The sequence below is a fragment of the Ascaphus truei genome, chromosome 8 (genome assembly GCF_040206685.1).
Source record: "Ascaphus truei isolate aAscTru1 chromosome 8, aAscTru1.hap1, whole genome shotgun sequence".
In the NCBI taxonomy this organism is placed as follows: Eukaryota; Metazoa; Chordata; class Amphibia; order Anura; family Ascaphidae; genus Ascaphus; species Ascaphus truei.
The window spans coordinates 86,533,376-86,554,435 of NC_134490.1; the positions used below are offsets into that span (position 1 = coordinate 86,533,376).

A 21,060-nucleotide genomic window follows, 5' to 3' on the forward strand; every position below is an offset into this window, starting at 1 on the left:
GAGTGTGTGTAGTTGGAGAGCTGCAGTAAGTATTAGTGTGTAGATTGGGAGCTGAAGTGAATATTAGTGTTTGTAGATGGAAAGATGCCGTGAGTATGAGTGTGAGTAGATGGAGAGCTGCAGTGAGTATGAGTGTGTAGATGGAGAGCTGCCGTGAGTATGAGAGTGTGTAGACGGAGAGCTGCAGGGAGTATGAGTGTGTGTGTAGGTGGAGAGCTGGCGTGAGTATGAGGGTGTGTAGATTGGGAGCTGCAGTGAGTATGAGTATGTGTGTGTGTAGATGGAGAGCTGCAGTGAGAGTGTGTGTAGGTGGAGAGCTGCAGTGAGAGTGTGTAGATGGAGAGCTGCAGTGAGTGTGAGTGTATGTAGGTGGAGAGCTGCAATGAGTGTGTGTGTGTGTATAGATGGAGAGCTGCAGTGAGCATGAGTCTGTGTAGATTGGGAGCTGCAGTGAGTATGAGTCTGTGTAGATTGGGAGCTGTAGTGAGTATGAGTGTGTGTATGTGGAGAGCTGGCGTGAGTATGAGTGTGTGTAGGTGGAGAGCTGCAGTGAGAGTGAGTGTGTGTAGATGGAGAGCTACAGTGAGAGTGAGAGTGATAGTTTGTGTAGATGGAGGGCTGCAGTGAGTATGAGTGTGTGTAGATGGAGAGCTGCAGTGAGTGTGAGTGTGTGTAGATGGAGAGCTGCAGTGAGTATGAGTGTGTGTAGATGGAGAGCTGCAGTGAGAGTGAGAGTGTGTCGATGGAGAGCTACAGTGAGAGTGAGAGTGATAGTTTGTGTAGATGGAGGGCTGCAGTGAGTATGAGTGTGTGTAGATGGAGAGCTGCAGTGAGTGTGAGTGTGTGTAGATGGAGAGCTGCAGTGAGTATGAGTGTGTGTAGATGGAGAGCTGCAGTGAGAGTGAGAGTGTGTCGATGGAGAGCTGCAATGAGTATGTGTGTGTGTAGATGGAGAGCTACAGTGAGAGAGAGTGATAGTTTGTGTAGGTGGAGAGCTGCAGTGAGTATGAGTGTGTTTAGATGGAGAGCTGCAGTGAGTATGAGTGTGTGTAGATGGAGATCTGCAGTGAGAGTGATAGTGTGTGTAGATGGAGATCTGCAGTGAGTATGAATGTGTGTGTAGGTGGAGAGCTGCAGTGAGTATGAGTGTGTGTAAGCGGAGAGCTGCAGTGAGTATGAGAGTGTGTCGATGGAAAGTTGCAGTGAGTATGAGTGTGTATAGGTGGAGAGTTACAGTGAGTATGAGTGTGTGTTGATGGAGAGATGCAGTGAGTATGAGAGTGTGTGTAGATGGAGAGCTACAGTTAATATGAGTGTATGTTGATGGAGAGCTGCAGTAAGTATGAGTGTGTGTTGGAGAGCTGCAGTGAGTATGAGTGTGTGTTGGTGGAGAGCTGGCGTGAGTATGAGAGTGTGTAGATTGGGAGCTGCAGTGAGTATGAGAGTGTGAGTAGATGGAAAGCTGCAGTGAGTATTAGTGTGGGTAGATGGAGAGCTGCAGTGAGTATGAGAGTGTGTGTAGATGGAAAGCTGCAGTGAGCATTAGTGTGTGTAGATGGAGAGCTGCAGTGAGTATGAGTGTGTGTAGATGGAGAGCTGCAGTGAGTATGAGTGTGTGTAGATGGAGAGCTGCAGTGAGTATGGCGGTGTGTGTAGATGGAGAGCTGCAGTGAGTATGAGTGTGTGTAGATGGAGAGCTGCAGTGAGTATGAGTGTGTGTAGATGGAGAGCTGCAGTGAGTATGGCGGTGTGTGTAGATGGAGAGTTACGGTAATTACCGGCACCCCATAACGGGGCCTTTATCTCAGGAAGCAGGGGGTCTCCGGATCTGAAATCAATTCGGTTCAGCTCCAGAGACCCCCTGCTAAAATACTGTGGTGTTAGAATTTGAATAAAACCCCCGCGATCGCCTGTAGGAGTCGCGCAGTTAGAGTGACTGATTCAGCCTATCTCTTTCTGCGCGTCTATTACAGACAGGCAGACCCCGGTAGGATTCAAACAGCAGTGACAAATCACCCAAAAATCTACTCGCCACCTAGCCCCGCCCCAAGCCCCGCCCCAAGCCCCGCCACCTAGCCCCGCCCCAAGCCCCGCCCCAAGCCCCGCCACCTAGCCCCGCCCCAAGCCCCGCCCACTTTTTAAAAAATGAAATAATTCCTACTAAGAATTGGTTGAGAGTGTGTGACCAGTCTAGGTGGGTCCCCCCCGGTATTGGTGGGCGGGCCGGGCACAGCTCGGGAGAAAGCTCCGGCGCATGCTGCGGTAAAAAATGGTGGGCAGGGTCCTCGCGCGAACAGGGGAAGGGATTATACACGTCACTGAGGGGCAGCGGCAAGAAGCAACGACCATGAGCGTGACGGGAGTTCTAGTTCAATCGTCCAAGAGATGCAGAAAGTGTCCAGTGCAGAGCAATTACCGTGTAGCGTCATGACGTCACATCCGGTCGGAGGAAAATGCCGCCTTAGCACCCCGCCGAAACACCTCGCCAGGGGGTAAATGCAGTCGCGACCGGGCAACTGACAAATCCACATTTGTCGAGGACTGTATATATATATATTACCAATGGAATCTTTTATAATATTGTACCCCAGGACATTATTATATCTTGCGCAATAGAGAGTACATATTTATCGTTGTTTTTAGTTTATGAAATTCTTCTTTATAAAACCTGGTTTAGCACATATAAACCTATTTAGAATTTTCAATATTAAAGTTAAATAGTCCATGAATTAAATGAAGTTCAGTGGGTGATCCTTTTTCATGATTGCAGGAAAAAAAGCAATTTAAGCAGGATTATATTGGTAAACAGACCTGTTAGATGTCACGGTATTGAACTAGTAATATATAGTGCTTCTTTTCTCAAAAGAATATAGTCTTAAGAAGCACTTGTGGGGAAAAAACAAATGTGACATAAATCATTGCTTGCTTGTGCCATCCATAATATTGACATCTTTGCTCTTCTGTATAGAAGGGTCTATGATGTTATGTATTCAGGGTAATCATGTCAGATGGCTGATCTAGGATTATTTCCATGAGGGTGCCAATAGGTAATTTTAGCTTGGACTAGGTGTTAGGGGATTGGATATTTACTGAGCCATGTTTTCAACATTGGCTCATTGTGTTCAGTTATTATGAATATTGTCATCCACTAACTTCTAGTCTGATTGGTTACCTCTATTTCCTTATATAGTTCAGTTAATGGGAATATATATCTATATATACTGTATATCTAACGGTGGAGGTTGTTTGTTGCCTTTTTCACCCACCATAACTTAAAATGTATATGGTAAACCTACCGAGGCTAGAAAATAGCTAAGCAAGTATAAACCAACCTCACACTGATGAGACCCATTGAAGTTGAAACATGTCTGTGGGTGGTTTTCTGGCTTTGCATAATCCCATGCTGTGCTTAAAAGCTGTGTGAACAGCATTGCATTTGCTTATATGGGCTCCATGTGAATGGATATTCCAGGAAAAAGGTGACACATTGTATGCTCATTTGCATGTAATTTCCCAGAATCCCTTACTGCAGTTGGAGCACTGTATGCTACGTGGTAATGGTTGAAAGACAGGGTTGCAGACCTGTCTAAGACATGTGAATGTGCTCACAAGTGATATTCCTTATCCAGTATATATCTATATATCTATACAGTACATATTGTTTTTGATATAGGATGTGGTCTGAGACTGAGATCCACTGAGTAAATTGTTTTTGGATGGTCTCTGACCGTATGTATGTTACCCTCCTGTACCTGCCGGGATCCTAGGGGGATTACACAGAGTGTATGGTACGGCTACTCGGCATGAGTCACCTTGACTCGGGCTGGATTCAGGCGGCTGGGCGATGAGGTAGCAAGGTTATAGAATAATGGGCACCAGGAATTTTATAGTACAGTACAAGAGCCTTTTATTTGTGTCCCCAAGTACAGGAACCGCTCATACACATATTAATAACGCTGTGTTTATAATAGACATACATGAATACAGTTCTCCCATCAGTGCCCAATCTTAACACTGCAATGAAGGTACTTGAACTTAGTTGCTCTGAGTAAATATGGGACCTGGCCCCCCTTGTTGCTTCGGAACCATCTTTGGTATCAATCCGATTACTCTTGAGTCAACGGCAATCCTGACGGGTCTTTTCTTTCGTGACCTAAAACCTATGGCTTGTTTGCGAACAGCCACTTCCATACAAGTTAGTAACCCTTTAGGAGGGGGGTTACACATATATATATATATATAGGATTTGATGTCTTACTAAATACAACTCTTTTTTGACTACCTCGTGGAGTGCTGCCTCTGATATTCGCTCATCCGGTATCGTATTGCCGATATATATTTATATATATATATATATATATATATATATATATATATATATATATATATATATATACATATATATGTATATATATATGTATATATATATATATATATATATATATATATATATATATATATATATATTATTATTTTCTTTGTAATGTGTATTTCAGTTTTGCATTTCTAATAGTATGTGCATAAAATAATATAAGTATATATGTATTGGAGGTAAGTAGGAATTTAGACCAGGGTAATGCAGGTTTACTTAGATTTTGAAAAGGCTTTTGATATGGTTCCACACGAGGTTGGTGTACAAAATAAAGCAAATTGGACGCCGTAAAAATATATGCACTTGGATTGAAAACTGGTTGAAGGACAGACAACAGAGGATTGTCATAAATGGAACTTTTTCGGGTTGGGCTAAGGTCATGAGTGGAGTACTTCAGGGATCGGTACTGGGACCCCTGCTTTTTAACTTGTTTATTAATGACTTTGAGGTTGGCATCGAGAGCAAAGTCTCCATCTTTGCTGATGATACTAAATTGTGTAAGGTAGTAGCATCAGAGCAGGATGGAATTTCTCTCCAGAAGGACTTGGAGAGACTGGAAACGTGGGCAGGTAAATGGTAGATGAGGTTTAATACAGATAAATGTAAGGTTATGCATTTGGTAAGTAAGAATAAACAGGTGACTTTTCATATGAAATAGGGATCAATTGGGGGAATCCTTGATGGAGAAGGATTTAGGAGTGCTTGTAGACAGCAGGCTTAGCAATAGTGCCCAAAGGCAAACAAGAACTTATCTTGCATCAAACGGGCAATGGATGGAAGGGAAGTCAACATAATTATAAAGCATTAGTAAGACCACACCTTGAATATGGAGTACAATTTTGGGCACCGCTCCTTAGAAAAGACATTATGGAACTAAAGACGGTGCAGAGAAGAGCCACCAAATGAATAAAGGGGATGGACAATCTAATTTATGAGGAGAGGCTAGCTAAATTAGATTTTTTACATTAGAAAAGAGGCGTCTAAGAGGGGATATGATAACTATATACAAATATATTCGGGGACAGTACAAGGAGCTTTCAAAGAACTATTCATCCCTTAAGGGTGGAGGAAAGGAGATTTCACCAGCAACAAAGGAAAGGGTTCTTTACAGTAAGGGCAGTTAAAATGTGGAATTCATTACCCATGGAGACTGTGATGGCAGATACAATAGATTTGTTCAAAAAAAGGTTGGACATCTTTGTAGAAAGGAAAGGCATACAGGGATATACCAAATAAGTAAACATGGGAAGGATGTTGATCCAGGGAGTAATCCGATTGCCAATTCTTGGAGTCAGGAAGGAATTTATTTTTCCCCTTATGAGATGTCATTGGATGATACGACACTGGGTTTTTTTGTTTGCCTTCCTCTGGATCAATAAGTAAGTATAGATATAGGATAAAGTATAAAGGATATAAAAGATATCTGTCTTTTTTCAACCTCATCTACTATGTATGGTGTTGTCCATACAGGTTTTCAAATTCCAATGCAGATTGCTTTTATACAATACATAAATTGCGTTCATGTGTGTGAATTTTATTTGTAGTATGATTTAGAAACCCATACAAGTCTTGTTTGGCTTTATATGTAAATAGATATAGATGTATCTATATACATATATTGATATATGTATTTGTATATGTACTTGCAAGCACTCACACGCACACATTATCTCCCAAGCACTCACACACACACACTATCTCCCAAGCACTCACACACACACACTATCTCCCAAGCACTCACACACACACACTATCTCCCAAGCACTCACACACACACACTATCTCCCAAGCACTCACACACACACACACACACACACATTATCTCCCAAGCACTCACACACACACATTATCTCCCAAGCACTCACACACACACATTATCTCCCAAGCACTCACACACACACATTATCTCCCAAGCACTCACACACACACATTATCTCCCAAGCACTCACACACACACACACACACACATTATCTCCCAAGCACTCACACACACACATTATCTCCCAAGCACGCACACACACACACTATCTCCCAAGCACTCACACACACACATTATCTCCCAAGCACTCACACACACACATTATCTCCCAAGCACGCACACACACACACTATCTCCCAAGCACTCACACACACACATTATCTCCCAAGCACTCACACACACATTCTTACCCTCTTTCCCTCATTAACTCTTTGTTTCAGTTTGTCCTTATTTGTAAGCATCTCTGTTTACGTCAATATCAAATCTCTGTACCCCCACCCCCCCCCCACCCCATTGTACCGCGCTGCGGAATATGTTGGCGCTTTACAAATAAACGATAGTAATGAAATAATAATAATTCTTATACAAGCACAGACCTAATTAAACACACACCAAACACAATCGCAAGTAGGGTTGTCAGATGGCTTCTCCAAAAATAAAGAACACAATAGTAAAAGATATGACACCCCCCCCCTCAATATATATAAAAAATACACCCCCCATACATATACAATTCAGACTTAGCTTAGGTCGGGCCGTGGCTGCCGGTCAGAGCAGTTGCCACTGGGCCCGGTTCTCCCCCGCTGCAGGCTTGTCCCTCACTGTCTGTCCCACGCCTGAGGTGTCTCATGCTGCCGCGCGCTGGGCCTCCCTCTCACGCCGGCGCGCACCTGAAGCTGAGCCCAGCTGACTTCCAGCACTGACATCAGAGAGACCCGACGCGCGTCAGTATCAGACACCTCGGCGTGGGACAGCAAGTGAGGGACAAGCCTGCAGCAGCGGGAGAGCCGTGCCCAGCGGCAACTGCTGTGAGCGGCCGCCGGGCCCCCCGTAGCCACCCTACGTTCGGAGAGAGGTGATACCGGACACATAGATGTCCAGTATTACCGTTCATTTTATACCAGACACAGGGATAAAATACCGGGCTGCCCGGTTATAACCGGACACCTGGAATCCGTAATTGCAACACACCTGCACAAGGCGAAGAAGTTTAAAGGAATATTTTTATGAATGTAAATAATACACACACACACACACACACACACACACACACACACACACACACACACACACACACACACACACACACACACACACACACACACACACACACACACACACACACAACTTTTGTATAGCACTGTTTTTTAATTATATTGTCTAAGGAAAGGAAAATAAACAGCATTACTATCCCAGATAGTCTAGCAACTTTTTTCTATTTGTATCTTTTTAACTCTTTCGCTGCTAGAAGGGTCTGCAACGTATTGCACTGAAAAGGGGTTAATAGTTTCTGCAAATGCATTATATTTGACAACATAGCTATTTCACTTTTATAAAAAGAATTATATATTAAGTAAACACAATGCATTTATATGCATAACAAACATATGACCTAAGTAATTATTGGTGTAAAGGAAGTCAGAGTTAAGGAACTCTATAGTAATTTTGTGAAATGCTGCAGAACCCCATCTCTCTCTAATAGCGCGTCTAACATCAGATGCATTGTAAGGAACCCCAACCCTCTCTAATAGTGCGTCTGAGATCAGATGCATTGTAAGGAACCCCAACCCTCTCTAATAGCATGTCTGAGATCAGATGCATTGTAACGAACCCCAAACCTCTCAAATAGCGTGTCTGAGATCAGATGCATTGTAAGGAACCCCAAACCTCTCAAATAGCGTGTCTGAGATCAGATGCATTGTAAGGAACCCCAACCCTCTCTAATAGTGTCTGAGATCAGATGCATTGTAAGGAACCCCAACCCTCTCTAATAGTGTCTGAGATCAGATGCATTGTAAGGAACCCCAACCCTCTCTAATAGTGTGTCTGACATCAGATGCATTGTGAGGAACCCCAACCCTCTCTAATAGCGTGTCTGAGATCAGATGCCTTGTAAGGAACCCCAACCCTCTCTAATAGCGTGCCTGAGGCTGCGTCCATAGTGCAGGAGACTGTGCGATCTACGTAGCCGAAAACAAACACTAGGACGACAATGTATGTGTGTATAGTGCGCGTACCCATACTCGACGGTGAGACCGGCGCTTCGCGCTACAAACAAGTTTGGCCTTTCGCATGACGGCCAGGTCACGTGAGCAGTTCGCCCAATGAAGGCGAACCTGCTCCGTGATGTCACGGACGCGCCCCCGACATCTCTGTGTCGCCTCTGTCTGCAGGACAGGAAATCTCTCCTGCTGCAGGCGAGCGTGCGCTGCGCCGAGGCGCGCGGAAGCGGGCGCTTTCACTATAGCTGAGGCCTGAGATCAGATACATTGTAAATTCTTTGTATTTGGTACAATTTTTAAATGACCTAAAACTTGCAGCAAACCCTTTATGCGTGCCAGCGGGACCCAGGCGTTCCTAGGAACCCAGCTGGAAACACTGCTGCAGCTGCTTCTTTTCAACCACGCAGAGCAGAGCCGGCCTCGGAGTGAGCATGAGCTTTGGGGGGGGGGGGGGGGGGGCTTCAGCAACACCCCTTGCAGTGACATCAACAGAAGAGGAGGGTGTTAGAGCCATGACTCTCCCACATTGCCATAGCAATATCTAAAGCATGTACGGTGTATCTATATAGCACCAACAGTGTGCGCAGCTCTTTATAAAATCACAATGCAGGGAAAATAAAGGATAAACAATTGAGAGACAAAGGAAACGCTGCCCCGCAGAGCTGCTAATGTGTTTTTGTTTTTTTCTTAACATTTTCAATTATTAAGCAACGTGGGAAAAAACAGATCCTTTTTTTTATGTTACTGCAGTTTTCTACAAAAAATAAATATATATATATATATGTGTATATATATATATATATATATATGTGTATATATATATGTATATATATATATATATATATATATATATATATAATATATTTCTAGGAGCGAATGCTTCTTTAACAAGATGAGAGGCAGTCAGGACACAGTTTGTCCCTCCCATAACTGTTTCATTGTGCACAATCTCAGAAAACACAAATGTCTGATACAGTGTGTGCAGCACTTGCATGAATCTACAAAGTATATTTCTGGGGAATTCTTACTTATATTACTGGGTACTGCAGCTGAAGCAGGGGATCTATAGATCTGTACAAAGATCACATCAAGACAAACGTGATCAATAAGGATGAGACAAGAAGATGAGCAGCATGGTCAGGCAGGACCACACCACGATGAGACCAGAACAGTACCGTTTTTCTGCGCTGCCGAGTATGTTAGTGCCAAACAAATAAAAGATAATAATGATGACCTATATTCTGTCATCAGAATTTAATTGCCATCGTTCACATTAACCCCTTCAAGAATTTCATCTAATAGCCCATCCAGTTTTTGTCAAATCAAACATTCAATGACAATCCACTACCTGTATATCACCTGTAGGACTGGGGATATAGTATAACAGAGTGAACTAGGTTTGTGAAAAATTGGGCATGAATAGCATCATCTCAGTTATTCCACAATGCCCTCCTTGTATGGGAAGGTTCAGAAATATAAGTCATCTGTTGAAAAGATGTGGAATGTGACGTTCCACCTTAATTCCGCAGCAATGTCAGTGGGTTGCTTAGTGCACTGTTTATTTCTGTGGGAAATAAGCGGAACATAAAAGAGAGATCAGGGAAAGAAGACATGCCTGTTTGAAATCACACATGCACTGCATACCAGCAGCCACTTGCAGAATACAAGGGATCAGATGTGAAATAAAAAGGGAAAACGACAGAAGGAGTTAGGGACATGAGGTGATCTGCTGTAGGAGTGACATGTACAGTAGTGCATGTGCTACGGCATCCTGCAGACGCCCCTTTCTGTGTGTGTGTGTGTGTGTGTGCTCCCTCTGTGCCTATCTTTCTCTCCCTCACTTTCCTTCCCAGCCTGATGCAGACAGATCGAAATCAGCCTCAACAACAGCCCAGCTCGCTCTATTCGTAGTGTTTCTGCAGGCGGGAGGGTTTTTTTTTTGTAGTTTGAGATCATGCATGCAAACCTTCCCTGGCTAAGCTTTTGATTGTTGCCAGCACATTGTATTCACATGCAGACAATTGATCTTGGTGGACACCTAGCAGAAGAAGAGGACTTCTCTCCAGGAAAGGTGAAAAGGGACTTCCATCCAGGATCTGTAAAGGGCAAAGAGGGATTTGGTTTCAAAGAGGCTAAAAGGAATATCTTTTCAGATAGTGAAAGGGGCAGAGCCGACGTTTACCTAGCATCAAAGAGGTGGAAAGAGGACTCACCTCTGGATTTAAGAGGGGTTTGGGGACCTCATACCTGTATCTGTGAGATTTAAAGAATATTTTTTTGCAAGGTCGTAAAAAGGGAGTCACTCCAAGGGACCTAGAAGGGGGATTTTGTACCCATGGTTGTAATGTGCAAAGGATACCTCTCCCCCGGATACTAAGTTGTAAAGGGACCTGAAAGTTGCATAGGGGACCTGTAACCTGGACCTGAGAGGCTTACAGGGAAGCTCCCTCTAGGAACGAAAGAGGGACTACAGTACTTTCCAGCTTCTACAAGGTAAATAGGGGACCTATCTAAGACCTAATAACTTCGAAAACCTTTCAGGAGGAAACAAAGTTGGAGAAAGTAGGAAGCAGCTGATCCTCTTGTGGGGGTGAAAGTGTGATCGAGAAGACGACGAAGGGAGAAGGAAAGGCAGCAGGAGCCCCTGCCGGGAATATGGGCACTTTGCGGGACTTGCAATATGCTTTGCAAGAGAAGATAGAGGAGCTTAGGCAGAGGGATGCTCTCATAGATGAGCTGGAGCTGGAGTTAGACCAGAAGGATGAGCTCATCCAGAAGCTGCAAAATGAGCTGGATAAGTATCGCTCTGTGATCAAACCGGCAACCCAGCAGGCTCAGAAACAGACCTCCAACACCTTGGGGGAACAGAGGACCAAGAGGCAGGCTATTTCAGCCGAGCCAACCGCTTTTGACATCCAGGATCTCAGCCAGGTCACTCTTCCTTTCTACCCCAAGAGCCCACAGTAAGCAGCAGGGTTTAAGCGTTGTGTCCGTGTAGCATCCTGTCTTTGGTAGTTGAGTGCTCTCTGTATTGTCTCTGTCCATCCACCTGTGTATAGACGGCTCCTGCACCTTCTGCTTTCCATTTCTGTTCTCATCCTCTGAAATAATGTGTTAACTAACACTTCTGTTGGGCTATTGTGCACATTTCCCAAAAACCACAGTAACCGCACTCATCTATGTGTTGTTGTCAGATGTCAAGGTATGTGAAACTATATAGACTTTTATGTTACATTACTGTATGTGAAACAACAATGTTTTACTGTGTGTGTGTCATGACTGTACTCACAAACTCTTTAATTCCCTGACACAGGTGCAAGTCTTCTCATTCAGTTTACTGTGTGTGCCTTGATTTGTCTACCTCTACTAGGACCTTTACTGTGACCCTGAGTAAGATACCCTAAGAAGCCTAAACACCTAATTAATAGCGTGAAAACTGATTTCGTTGTGGTGCCAATGTTTAGTCCTATTGGGATAATGTAACATGTCAAGAATGAGTGATCTGCTATTCTGGTAGTGCTCATTTTGCTGCATGCCCTGGAATTGATTTGATCTACTGTATACAGTTTCTCAATGATAGTCGCCTAGTAGCCTCAGGTTTCAAGTATTGTCAGGGTGCTTAAAAATGCGCGTTTACTGACTGCAACATGTGGGAGCCAGAGAGGCAGAAAATTGAAATCCGTGAGAGTGGATGATGACTGTTGGGTAGCCTATCACATTTGATAAAAGGCTTTTAAATCCGACAGTACACGTCCAGTAGTATTAAATTGGTGGTCATCTAGTTACCAGCTACAGGTGACTAGTTAGCCCTTGGCTACGGCAGTCTTTTATAAGAATACAGGGGAAGTTTTCAAGATGAAAAGAATATACTCACACTTGGGCAGAAATATACTTCTACAATAGACTTTCCCCACAGTAAATATTTCAATTAGCGGTTTATTATATTTCTTTCAAAGTTAAATGAGAAACTCCTCTGCCCTTTTTGCATGTTTTACGCCCGCACACATTCACAAAATATGCAGATTTAAATGATGAACGGAGAAGGACGGAAACATCAAAGAAAAACAGCAAATCCATCATGCATAGCCTCATTGGTTTGATTATCCAATATATCAAGAGGCATTTGGTCCAACAACTGTACACAGCAATAATGAAAAGATGAGAGAGAATTCAAATGATGTGCAGCAGATGGGAAAGAATTTGTTGTGTATTGATCCATACACACTATTCATTTGTACCCCTTTTTAATCAGATTACATTCACTACAGTATGTCTACTGTTCTGTTTAAAGGATGTAGCAAACTCTCATGTATTTGGCATACATATGTACAGTACAGTGCACGTTTCTACCAAACGTGGATAAATAATGCAAAAAGGAAAAAAACTCTATGCCCATTGCTTTCCCTTAAACCTGGATATTATCCCATGCTCACTTCCTTTCAAAGGGCTTCTTTTTAATAGAAGTCGGTTCTGTTCATTGTAAACCTAAGCACTCTTGCAGCACACGTGCTTAGGATATTCTGTCTATATTGGTTGCGTTTCCCAGTCGTAACACAGATCAATGAGGGCTACATTGCTTGTCTGAGTGAAATAATAGCACAGCCACTGGAAAATGGGTATTTTAGGTCTGTATTTAAGTAGTGGATGGGGAGTCTGTGGAAACAGCAGGGAAAAACATGTGAAGATGTCACAGTCAAATCAATTCATTCAGTTCCATATGGGCAGAAGTATGAAATATTCGATGTGTCTTTAGTCAAGCAAAATGTACACAGCCTGATTCAGATAGAAACAAGAAAACAATTGACAAAAACTTAGTATTTGTTTTTTTGTTTTGTTTTTTCACTTGTTTTATTTTGCATGTCATTAAATCTGTTCCCAAGTCACCTTCACTTTGTATTATTAAAAATCACAGCAGGATATATTAAAGAACACATGGAGAGATAGCAAGTTCTCAAAATAGGAGCACTTGCTATCAATATATCGCCAACGGAAGATTCAACCTCTCAGCAGGTTAACAGGTAGCACAGGATGCTGTTTTTAGCGTGATGTGTCTGAAACTGAGGAGAATAAAGTGGAATCAATGCTAGATTCATTTTCATTCATTTCATGCAATACCAAAAAACGTTTACCATTTGTTTTAAACTGGGTTGATGTGACAAACCTACACACACACACACACACACACACACACACACACACACACACACACACACACACACACACACACACACACACACACACACACACACACACACACACACACACACACACAATATTTCCGAGCACACAATGCAGTTCATCAGATAGATAGATATAATATATATATATATATATATATATATATATATATATATATATATATATATATATATTATATCTCCAGCCACTGCTGAATTGAATTGCTGAATGCCGTTTATATAATCACAGCGTGGGTTAGTTGACTAAATTCCCTAGAGAGGGTGATAAAATCCTTTAGAATAAAAGCAGAACAGCAGGGACAGTTTATAAAATCCTTGGGGATTGCCAATGTCAATCACTAAATAATGTCAAAAAAAGTATATATATTAGATTTGTGGAATATATTTATATATGTTTTCCCTTTGGCTTTGATCAATTTTGACAGCACCTTTTCTTTGCCAAAGTATTCTAAGTCAAACTATATATTTTTATATATGTACATGTGTTTGCAAATCCTTTTTCACATGTCCTACACATGTACATATATATTTGTAAAAATGATGCAGGTTGCAGTATTTAGTGGTATGCTTTATACATGAGTAATTATTTCACATCCATGTTATACCCTGTGGGGTACATAGATAGCCTCATTACATTCACACAAATTGTTATTATGCAAATAGCATTATGCAGCACACACAACCACACTTCCATGTCCTTTTAATTATACAACTGCCTTTTTTTTTTTTTTACCCGAGTAATTGGCTTGGATTCCCTAACATGGGATGGCAGTAGGAAGTAATGTATGTTTCTATTGTGGCTGATTTTGCGGCATGACCATATATTGTTCTGTCTGCCTAGCAATGGAGGTTCTGCATGGTTCCCTAGCAACAGGAGTCTAACATTGGAATGTTGCTCTCTCAGGCATGGAGTGATCATATCGCTCCTACTTTCCTCCTTCCCACCTCTCTCGTCTTCTCAACTGCCACCCCTCTCCTCGTATTGACACACCAGTCTGCTTTTATTCTACTTTGTTGTGTCAGGTGAACCCCGTATTCTACTCTGCTATGCCCTTTCATCTTGCTTTAATCTTCCCATTCACATGAACCTCTCACAGTTCTATTATTCATCTTCTGATTACCGATCGCTGCTATTCCTCACAGTCTATTCCCCTCATTTCCCCCCCCCCTCATCTCTCCACCATCCCATATACCTTTTTTTTTATTATTCTTTACTCCCCCGTCTCCCTATTAAATACGAAATCTCCATATTTATTTGTATAATTCACTATATCATTAACTTTCAGATTTGTGACATCTTTATACATTACTTGTCCATTTTTCCTTTCATATTACCTTGCATTATTTACAACTCTTGATACTTATCTCTGGACTGGTTTCCCAGTCTGTGTGACATTAGAAAGGAAATTGTTTTTGGCGAAGGCATCGGGTCATTGGTCCTCGTGTATTAAGCAGTGACACTGTGGTGAATGCAGAGAGAATACAGCCCAGATAAAAGAGATGGGGGGGGGGGGGGGGGGAGTCTCGTTAGACCTAGTGTTAAAAAGGTTTGTGCAATAGGAACAGAAAACCCTTTGAAACATGTTGGCTGGTTTTTTTTTATAAACATGAAACCACAAAAAATGCAAGTCTATAAATAGAATATATAGGTGAATAGTACACCCAAGTACAGATACAGAAGTCTTAGGATGTCACGACACTTCTAGTCCAACACTTCAATGATCTGGTCCCGGCTTTAATGCCTGATACTGTTTTCCAGTTCTTCACAGGCACAACTGGAAATGCAAGCGTTAAAGAGAGAGAAAAAACGACCATTTAGTGGCAAATTCACTATGGTCTGTTGCGAGTTAGCACACCCCAAACGGGAGTTAGCTGCTATTGACTTGACCCGTACCAGGGTTAAACAAGAGAAATAGTGAGGGGGCAGAACAGATTAGACAACTGAGAGGACTTGGAGAGTTTTAAGACCTTTTCTAAGTCATCCAGTATTAGAGTACTTTTTTGGTATTTTTTTTTAAATCCTCCTGTTTAATAAATGTTATATGACTTGTAAACGGTGTGTTACTTATGTGATATGGCTTCTATGTCTTTCATTTCGTACCTCCCACTATAGTACCTATATATTCAATCTTCCAGACAAACAACACACATATTTAAAACAGAGTCAACCTTGAAAAACATATTTGTGAATATCATTTTGAATCATAACTGTGTTTCATAGGTTATCTTCCAGGTGCAAAACAGGGCTAGAAATACCAGAGAAAAAGTCAAATTGGTCCCAATAGGTGTTTTCATTTATAAATATGTTTTTACCCCAGTGTTTAGCCAGTTTTGCAGCCTGGAGACTTTGAAACTACCCTACATATTAAACGAATGCACAATGAAGGAGATATAGCTTCAGAAATTGTCATGCATATTTAATAACTATTAATCGGGAACACTGGGGCTGTGTATCCTGGATTACAGAACGACCGCTAACGTTGATAGAGAATATTAACATACAACATACAATATAACCACCTAACCTTCTTAATTCAGAGAGTAGTTCCAATTCCATGCATTCCCTCAGTAAATTTATAAACACAACCTCCTGTAGATGTAAATGGATGCAGCGTAGAAAGAATTGCATGTTTATGCCATCAAAAAGTAAATGTAGACATCTTTTTATAAGACGTCAACAGGACTGAAGATTTTCCAGCTTGAAAACTGGTTACAACCAGTGAACGACATTCTATGTGTTTTTATATCACACAATTAGAATGTTCCATACTAAATCAACAGCTGCTTTAACTCATTCTAATACCTTTCCCCTACACAAGACAGTCACTGAAACCCCTGGGATGAGGAATGGCAGGAGATGGGTCATATTTATTACACAGTGCTAAGCTTGAATGGGCCGTAGGGTGCCTTATGCCTCAGCACATCTTAATAAATATGGTCTTGTCACTTAAATGGTAAGGCTTGATGTAAGCCCTTGTATAAAAGTGTATTGCTATTCAAAAGTAATTGATTTTTGATGAATTCTACAATGCCACTTTAAAAGCAACATTGAAATATAAAGCTATACTGTCTCGCTTTCATCTTTCCCAAATGATTATGCTTAGAGAATGCACAGTGCACCAGGCATACCAATTGCCTTTTGAGACCAGCTGGGTTATGCATCAAGGGTTAAAAATGAATGCTCCAATTGTAACCCGTGACGTGCCCCATGACATAGCTACCACGTCACGAGGCCTGGCATTCCACGGTCTACTATGTTATGGGATTCGTTCTTGTCATGAGTGATGTCACAGTCGTGATCACTCCCGTAGAGTGATCACATGATCGCAATGTATCAGAGTGGCTCTGGCTCTCTGGTACTGCGGCCCCTCCGGCATTCAAAGGGTTAAGGCAGGAGTGGCCGACTCCAGTCGTCAAGGGCCACCAACAGGTCAGGTTTTTGAGGATATCCCTGCGTCAGCAAAGGTGGCTCAATCAAGGATCGAGCCAGTGATTGAGCCACCTGTGCTGAAGCAGGGATGTCCTTAAAGCCTGACCTGTTGGTGACCCTTGAAAACTGGAGATGGCCAGTCCTGGATTAAGGTAATGTTATGAGCATCAATTTCAGCTTGTGTGTCTTTGCATCGAGGTGTTTTGATTGAACCAATTAGTAATTTTCGGAGTGGTTATTAGAGCAAATAGAAGAGTTTATAACATGTTTCTAGGAGTGCAGGAACGTTTTTTGGTTGGGGGTGCTGTACATACAAAATGAGTAACATACACTCATTACCGTTATGTAAAAATGTACAAACCCAGGGGGGCCTCAGCACCCCCCACACCCCTACTGCCAGCTCCCATGCATCTATCTGCTGCTGGTTTCCCTGAGGGCTCCCAAGGGAGGTGATCACGGATACCCTCTAGAAAAGGAGCAAATCCTCATAATGTAGAGCGTACGTAATAAGAGGCACTGTATGTCCATAGGGACTGAAGCAGTTAATATGCGATTCCTTGCTAGACTGATACTGTACAAAATCATTGCAGTGACGATATCAGGAAAAAAGTCTACGTGCCTCAGATGAATATAAAAGTCAGCTTTACTAATAATCTGTATAAAAAAGAGAGACATTTAGCATTTTAAGTCAGCCAGCGGTTTTCGCCGACGTGACTTGTGCTTCCCTTGTTGTTTTCCCTCCACCAATCATCCATTCCATTTATGCCCTTGAAATGATTTGGGCTCAGGAGGCAACAGATAGTTTTCAGGGTATTATACAGCATCACAATCATGCTCTATTTTGTGCGGAGTACTTTTCTGTTCCTGCAATGCAAGTTTATTCTCTGCCGTCAGGTCTCGCTAGGCTCTGCTCAATGGTATGTCTCCAGGGAGCTAAAGTTTTCCAAAGCAATATTTTGCCCATTTAAGGGAAATGGCTGAGTTCAGCTGTGCAGGGGGAGGCTGCGTTGAATTTGCAACAGTCAGTAAAAGTGAAAAAAAAATGAAGCATAACTGCCACATCTATCTGCCACCCAAACAAACCACTGCAGAGATTTCAGTTCCCTGCAAACATTTGCATGTCACTTTTAAACTTGGTAATTAACAACTCAGCTGCGAACGTGGGAACCAGGATAGCACTAAGAGGGAGTGTGGAAATGAAGTCGGCATACTGACTCCCAAAAACCAAATCTCTTCCTTATCTAGGCCAAATTAAATTATTTTCATGTTGGAAAGCAAGAGAGGGGCCCGCACATCATACTGCCAACGTATCTGTCTGTCTTTTTATTTTTTTTTACTGTAGCTGCAAGCTCTTTGATAAATGGTTAGACATTACTAATTGTTTCCAATAGACTTATTTTTTTTTAATGAATCATAATTTCCCAGGGCTGAGTTGGGCAAAAAAACAACACTTTATATGGGAAACGAAATGTTTAATATAATTGAAAATACTTCTGATGAATATTACCTCCTGATGATGAGTGCCAATGCAAAGTTTTTTTTCAACCCCCCCTCACTCCCCCTGCCGAAATGATGAAAATATTTTTGGAAAATCGCACACGAAGGAAAGTAGACGTAGGAATGGCGCCCAGAGGAACACGGATATTCATTAAAAGAGGAAGTTGGTTCTAAAGAAAAATATGCAGTTTTGCTAACAGACAGATAGCTGTCCCAACTTTGATGGCACAATGTTTAGTTCACATGTAGCAACTTAAATTAAAAAATGTTTTCTCAACAATACAAGAATTTACGGTGTCTACTTTAAAACGTACAAGTCCAAGGGATACCATTCATTTCTTAGTAGCCATTGCAGTACAAAATGGCAGAGTTAACCATACTGTATCATATTAGTGCGGGCAGTATGCGTTTTATTGAATACTTTTTTAAATCAGATATACAAGGGGCATTAATTAGCATGAATTGTGGCTTTCAATTATGTTGTAAAGGAGCAGTTAATTAGGGATCAGTAACTCCCACTGCTACATTACTCACTATAATAACTTAATCTCCTTTTAATTTAATTAAAAAAATAAACGGGGCACAGGACTACATTTTTGACTGGTAAATGGTGATTGAACTGGGGAGAATGGTGGGGCAATTATCCCGGTTAGACAGGTCCTTCTTCTGGGATCTCCGGACCTGGGACAACTGTCCCTGCTTTCTTCTGTTTTCGGCGACCCTCAAAATAAATGACAAACTGTCCACCTCTAATGAACAGTATGGAGGCATAGTATGGCAGTGAGTGACATTTCATGGCTGATCACTGTTTTGTTTGTTTTTTTTGCGTTTTGTTTCCCCCTAACTTTAAGAAATCACTTCATGCCCTTTCTGAAGTTGTTTTTGTTTTTTACACCCGATGCATCATTTATGAGTATTTGACATTTAGTGTCCGGGAGGTTAAAATGAAATTCTCTCCAGAGCCTAGAGCAGACTAGAGGTTACCAGGATAACCTCATACACTTGAGATTTAAAAAAAATATATTAAAAAGTTAAGTTGAACTCATATAGGCTTCCGAGGAGGATTGCTGCTTTAAGTTCATGCATGCGGTTTTACATAGATTTTACAGCAAAGTCTGGGCTACATGTAGAGATGGACAAAACTGTCAAAAACTGTCAAAATCCATTTTGCGGGATTTCAAGAGCTTTCCATTCAAAATCCATTCCGCGGTGTAAAATCCATCCACGGATTGTTCTAGTTTCCATCCGTGGGGATTCGTTCAAAACCACCATTGGATATAATCCGCATGTTGATTTTAACAATCTAATCCGTGGATTCAGCAATCTGCTGGGGGATTTTAAGAATCCACGGATGCAGCTCTAAATCCACAGATTAGATTGTTAAAATCCACCAGCGGATTGCTGAATCCGTGGATTCGATTCTTAATATCCACCAGAAGATTACGGAATCCGTGGATTAGATTGTCAGTGATAAAAAAATAAATCCGGAAAAGACGATTCGCCCTTTTTGAGACTGATTCGCGGAAATCCTCGGACCAAAAGAACCGGCCGATCCGAGGCATAATCCAAATCCGCAAAAAACATTCACCCATCTCTAGTTAAATGCATGTACAGCAGACCTACTCAGACAGCTGTTCCGACCTTTTGGGTCTTATCTGTGTGAGGATGGGTACTGGCCTCACATTATAACGCTGGTCGTAGCTGCAAACCAGAAACACAAATACAGTAAGTTACGGTGAGTAAAAATATTGCAAAAACTCTCCACGTACAGTAACGGTAAAGAACACTCATGAGTACATTCAGGGCCGGTGCATTGGTATTTGGCGCCCTGGGCGATCCTTCAGCCGTGCGTCCCCCCTTCATCCTCTCTCACCCCCCTTCATCCTCTCTCGTCCACCCTTAATTCTCTCACCCCGCTTCATCCTCTCATGCCCTCTTCATCCACCTTCGCCCCCTCCCTCCCAGTTAAAATTCCTTAACTGGAATTCCTTACCTGTGGAGGTCCTCACGGGCACTGGAATTTCTCACTTGTTGCCTCCGCTAACCTGCGGCACAGGCTCCACCTTCCTCCTCCGTGCAAGCTTTCACCTCTGCTCCCGGCCTCCCGCAAGTCATGCCATTGCCATCACCCGCCTGACCCTCCACTGCCCCCAAACATTTACCGCCCCCCTAGGCGACCGCCTAAATCACCTAGTGGTTGCACCGACCCTGCACACATTCACTCCTCAGACAGGTTCCCAAACCTGCCTTACACCATACTCACACAGCGCTTCCATTGCAGCCAGGGATTCTGGGTAATGACAAATAAGCCCTTCTACTGCACGACACTGAGAAATGCTATTTGAAATTCTCCTTGTCTATTTCCTTTTCTAAGTGTAACGGGTGCTCCCTCTGGCCTGACCCACCCAATCTCATATTGGCCCGTGTAGTCTAACCAGTCCCCCATTACAAGGCGTGTGTGGTGGTGCACCTGCAAGTAACAGGACTCTTGAGTCTCCCGCTTGGTGTTATAGGGGATGTCATCAGGACAGGTAGCTGAGGTTGTGGGTACGAGTCCAACTTACATCATGTGCAGCGCCTCC

The 21,060-nt window shown here is 42.3% G+C and overlaps 1 protein-coding gene across 6 annotated transcripts in view; it reads left to right on the top strand.

Moving 5' to 3' along the window:
• Nucleotides 1–21,060, top strand: part of PRKG1 (protein kinase cGMP-dependent 1) — a 1,423,135-nt gene that overhangs the window by 169,549 nt on the left and 1,232,526 nt on the right. Inside the window, exon 1 of one of the 6 annotated variants that reach the window (XM_075612925.1) lies at nucleotides 10,023–11,316. The exons of 2 other annotated variants lie outside the window; for them this stretch is intronic. In XM_075612925.1, the coding sequence (XP_075469040.1) occupies nucleotides 11,009–11,316 (308 nt within the window). In that variant the 5' untranslated portion in view covers nucleotides 10,023–11,008. Of the gene's footprint in view, nucleotides 1–10,022; nucleotides 11,317–21,060 lie in introns of those variants that run through there. 3 more of the 6 variants (XM_075612927.1, XM_075612926.1, XM_075612929.1) reach the window with 3 other exon arrangements.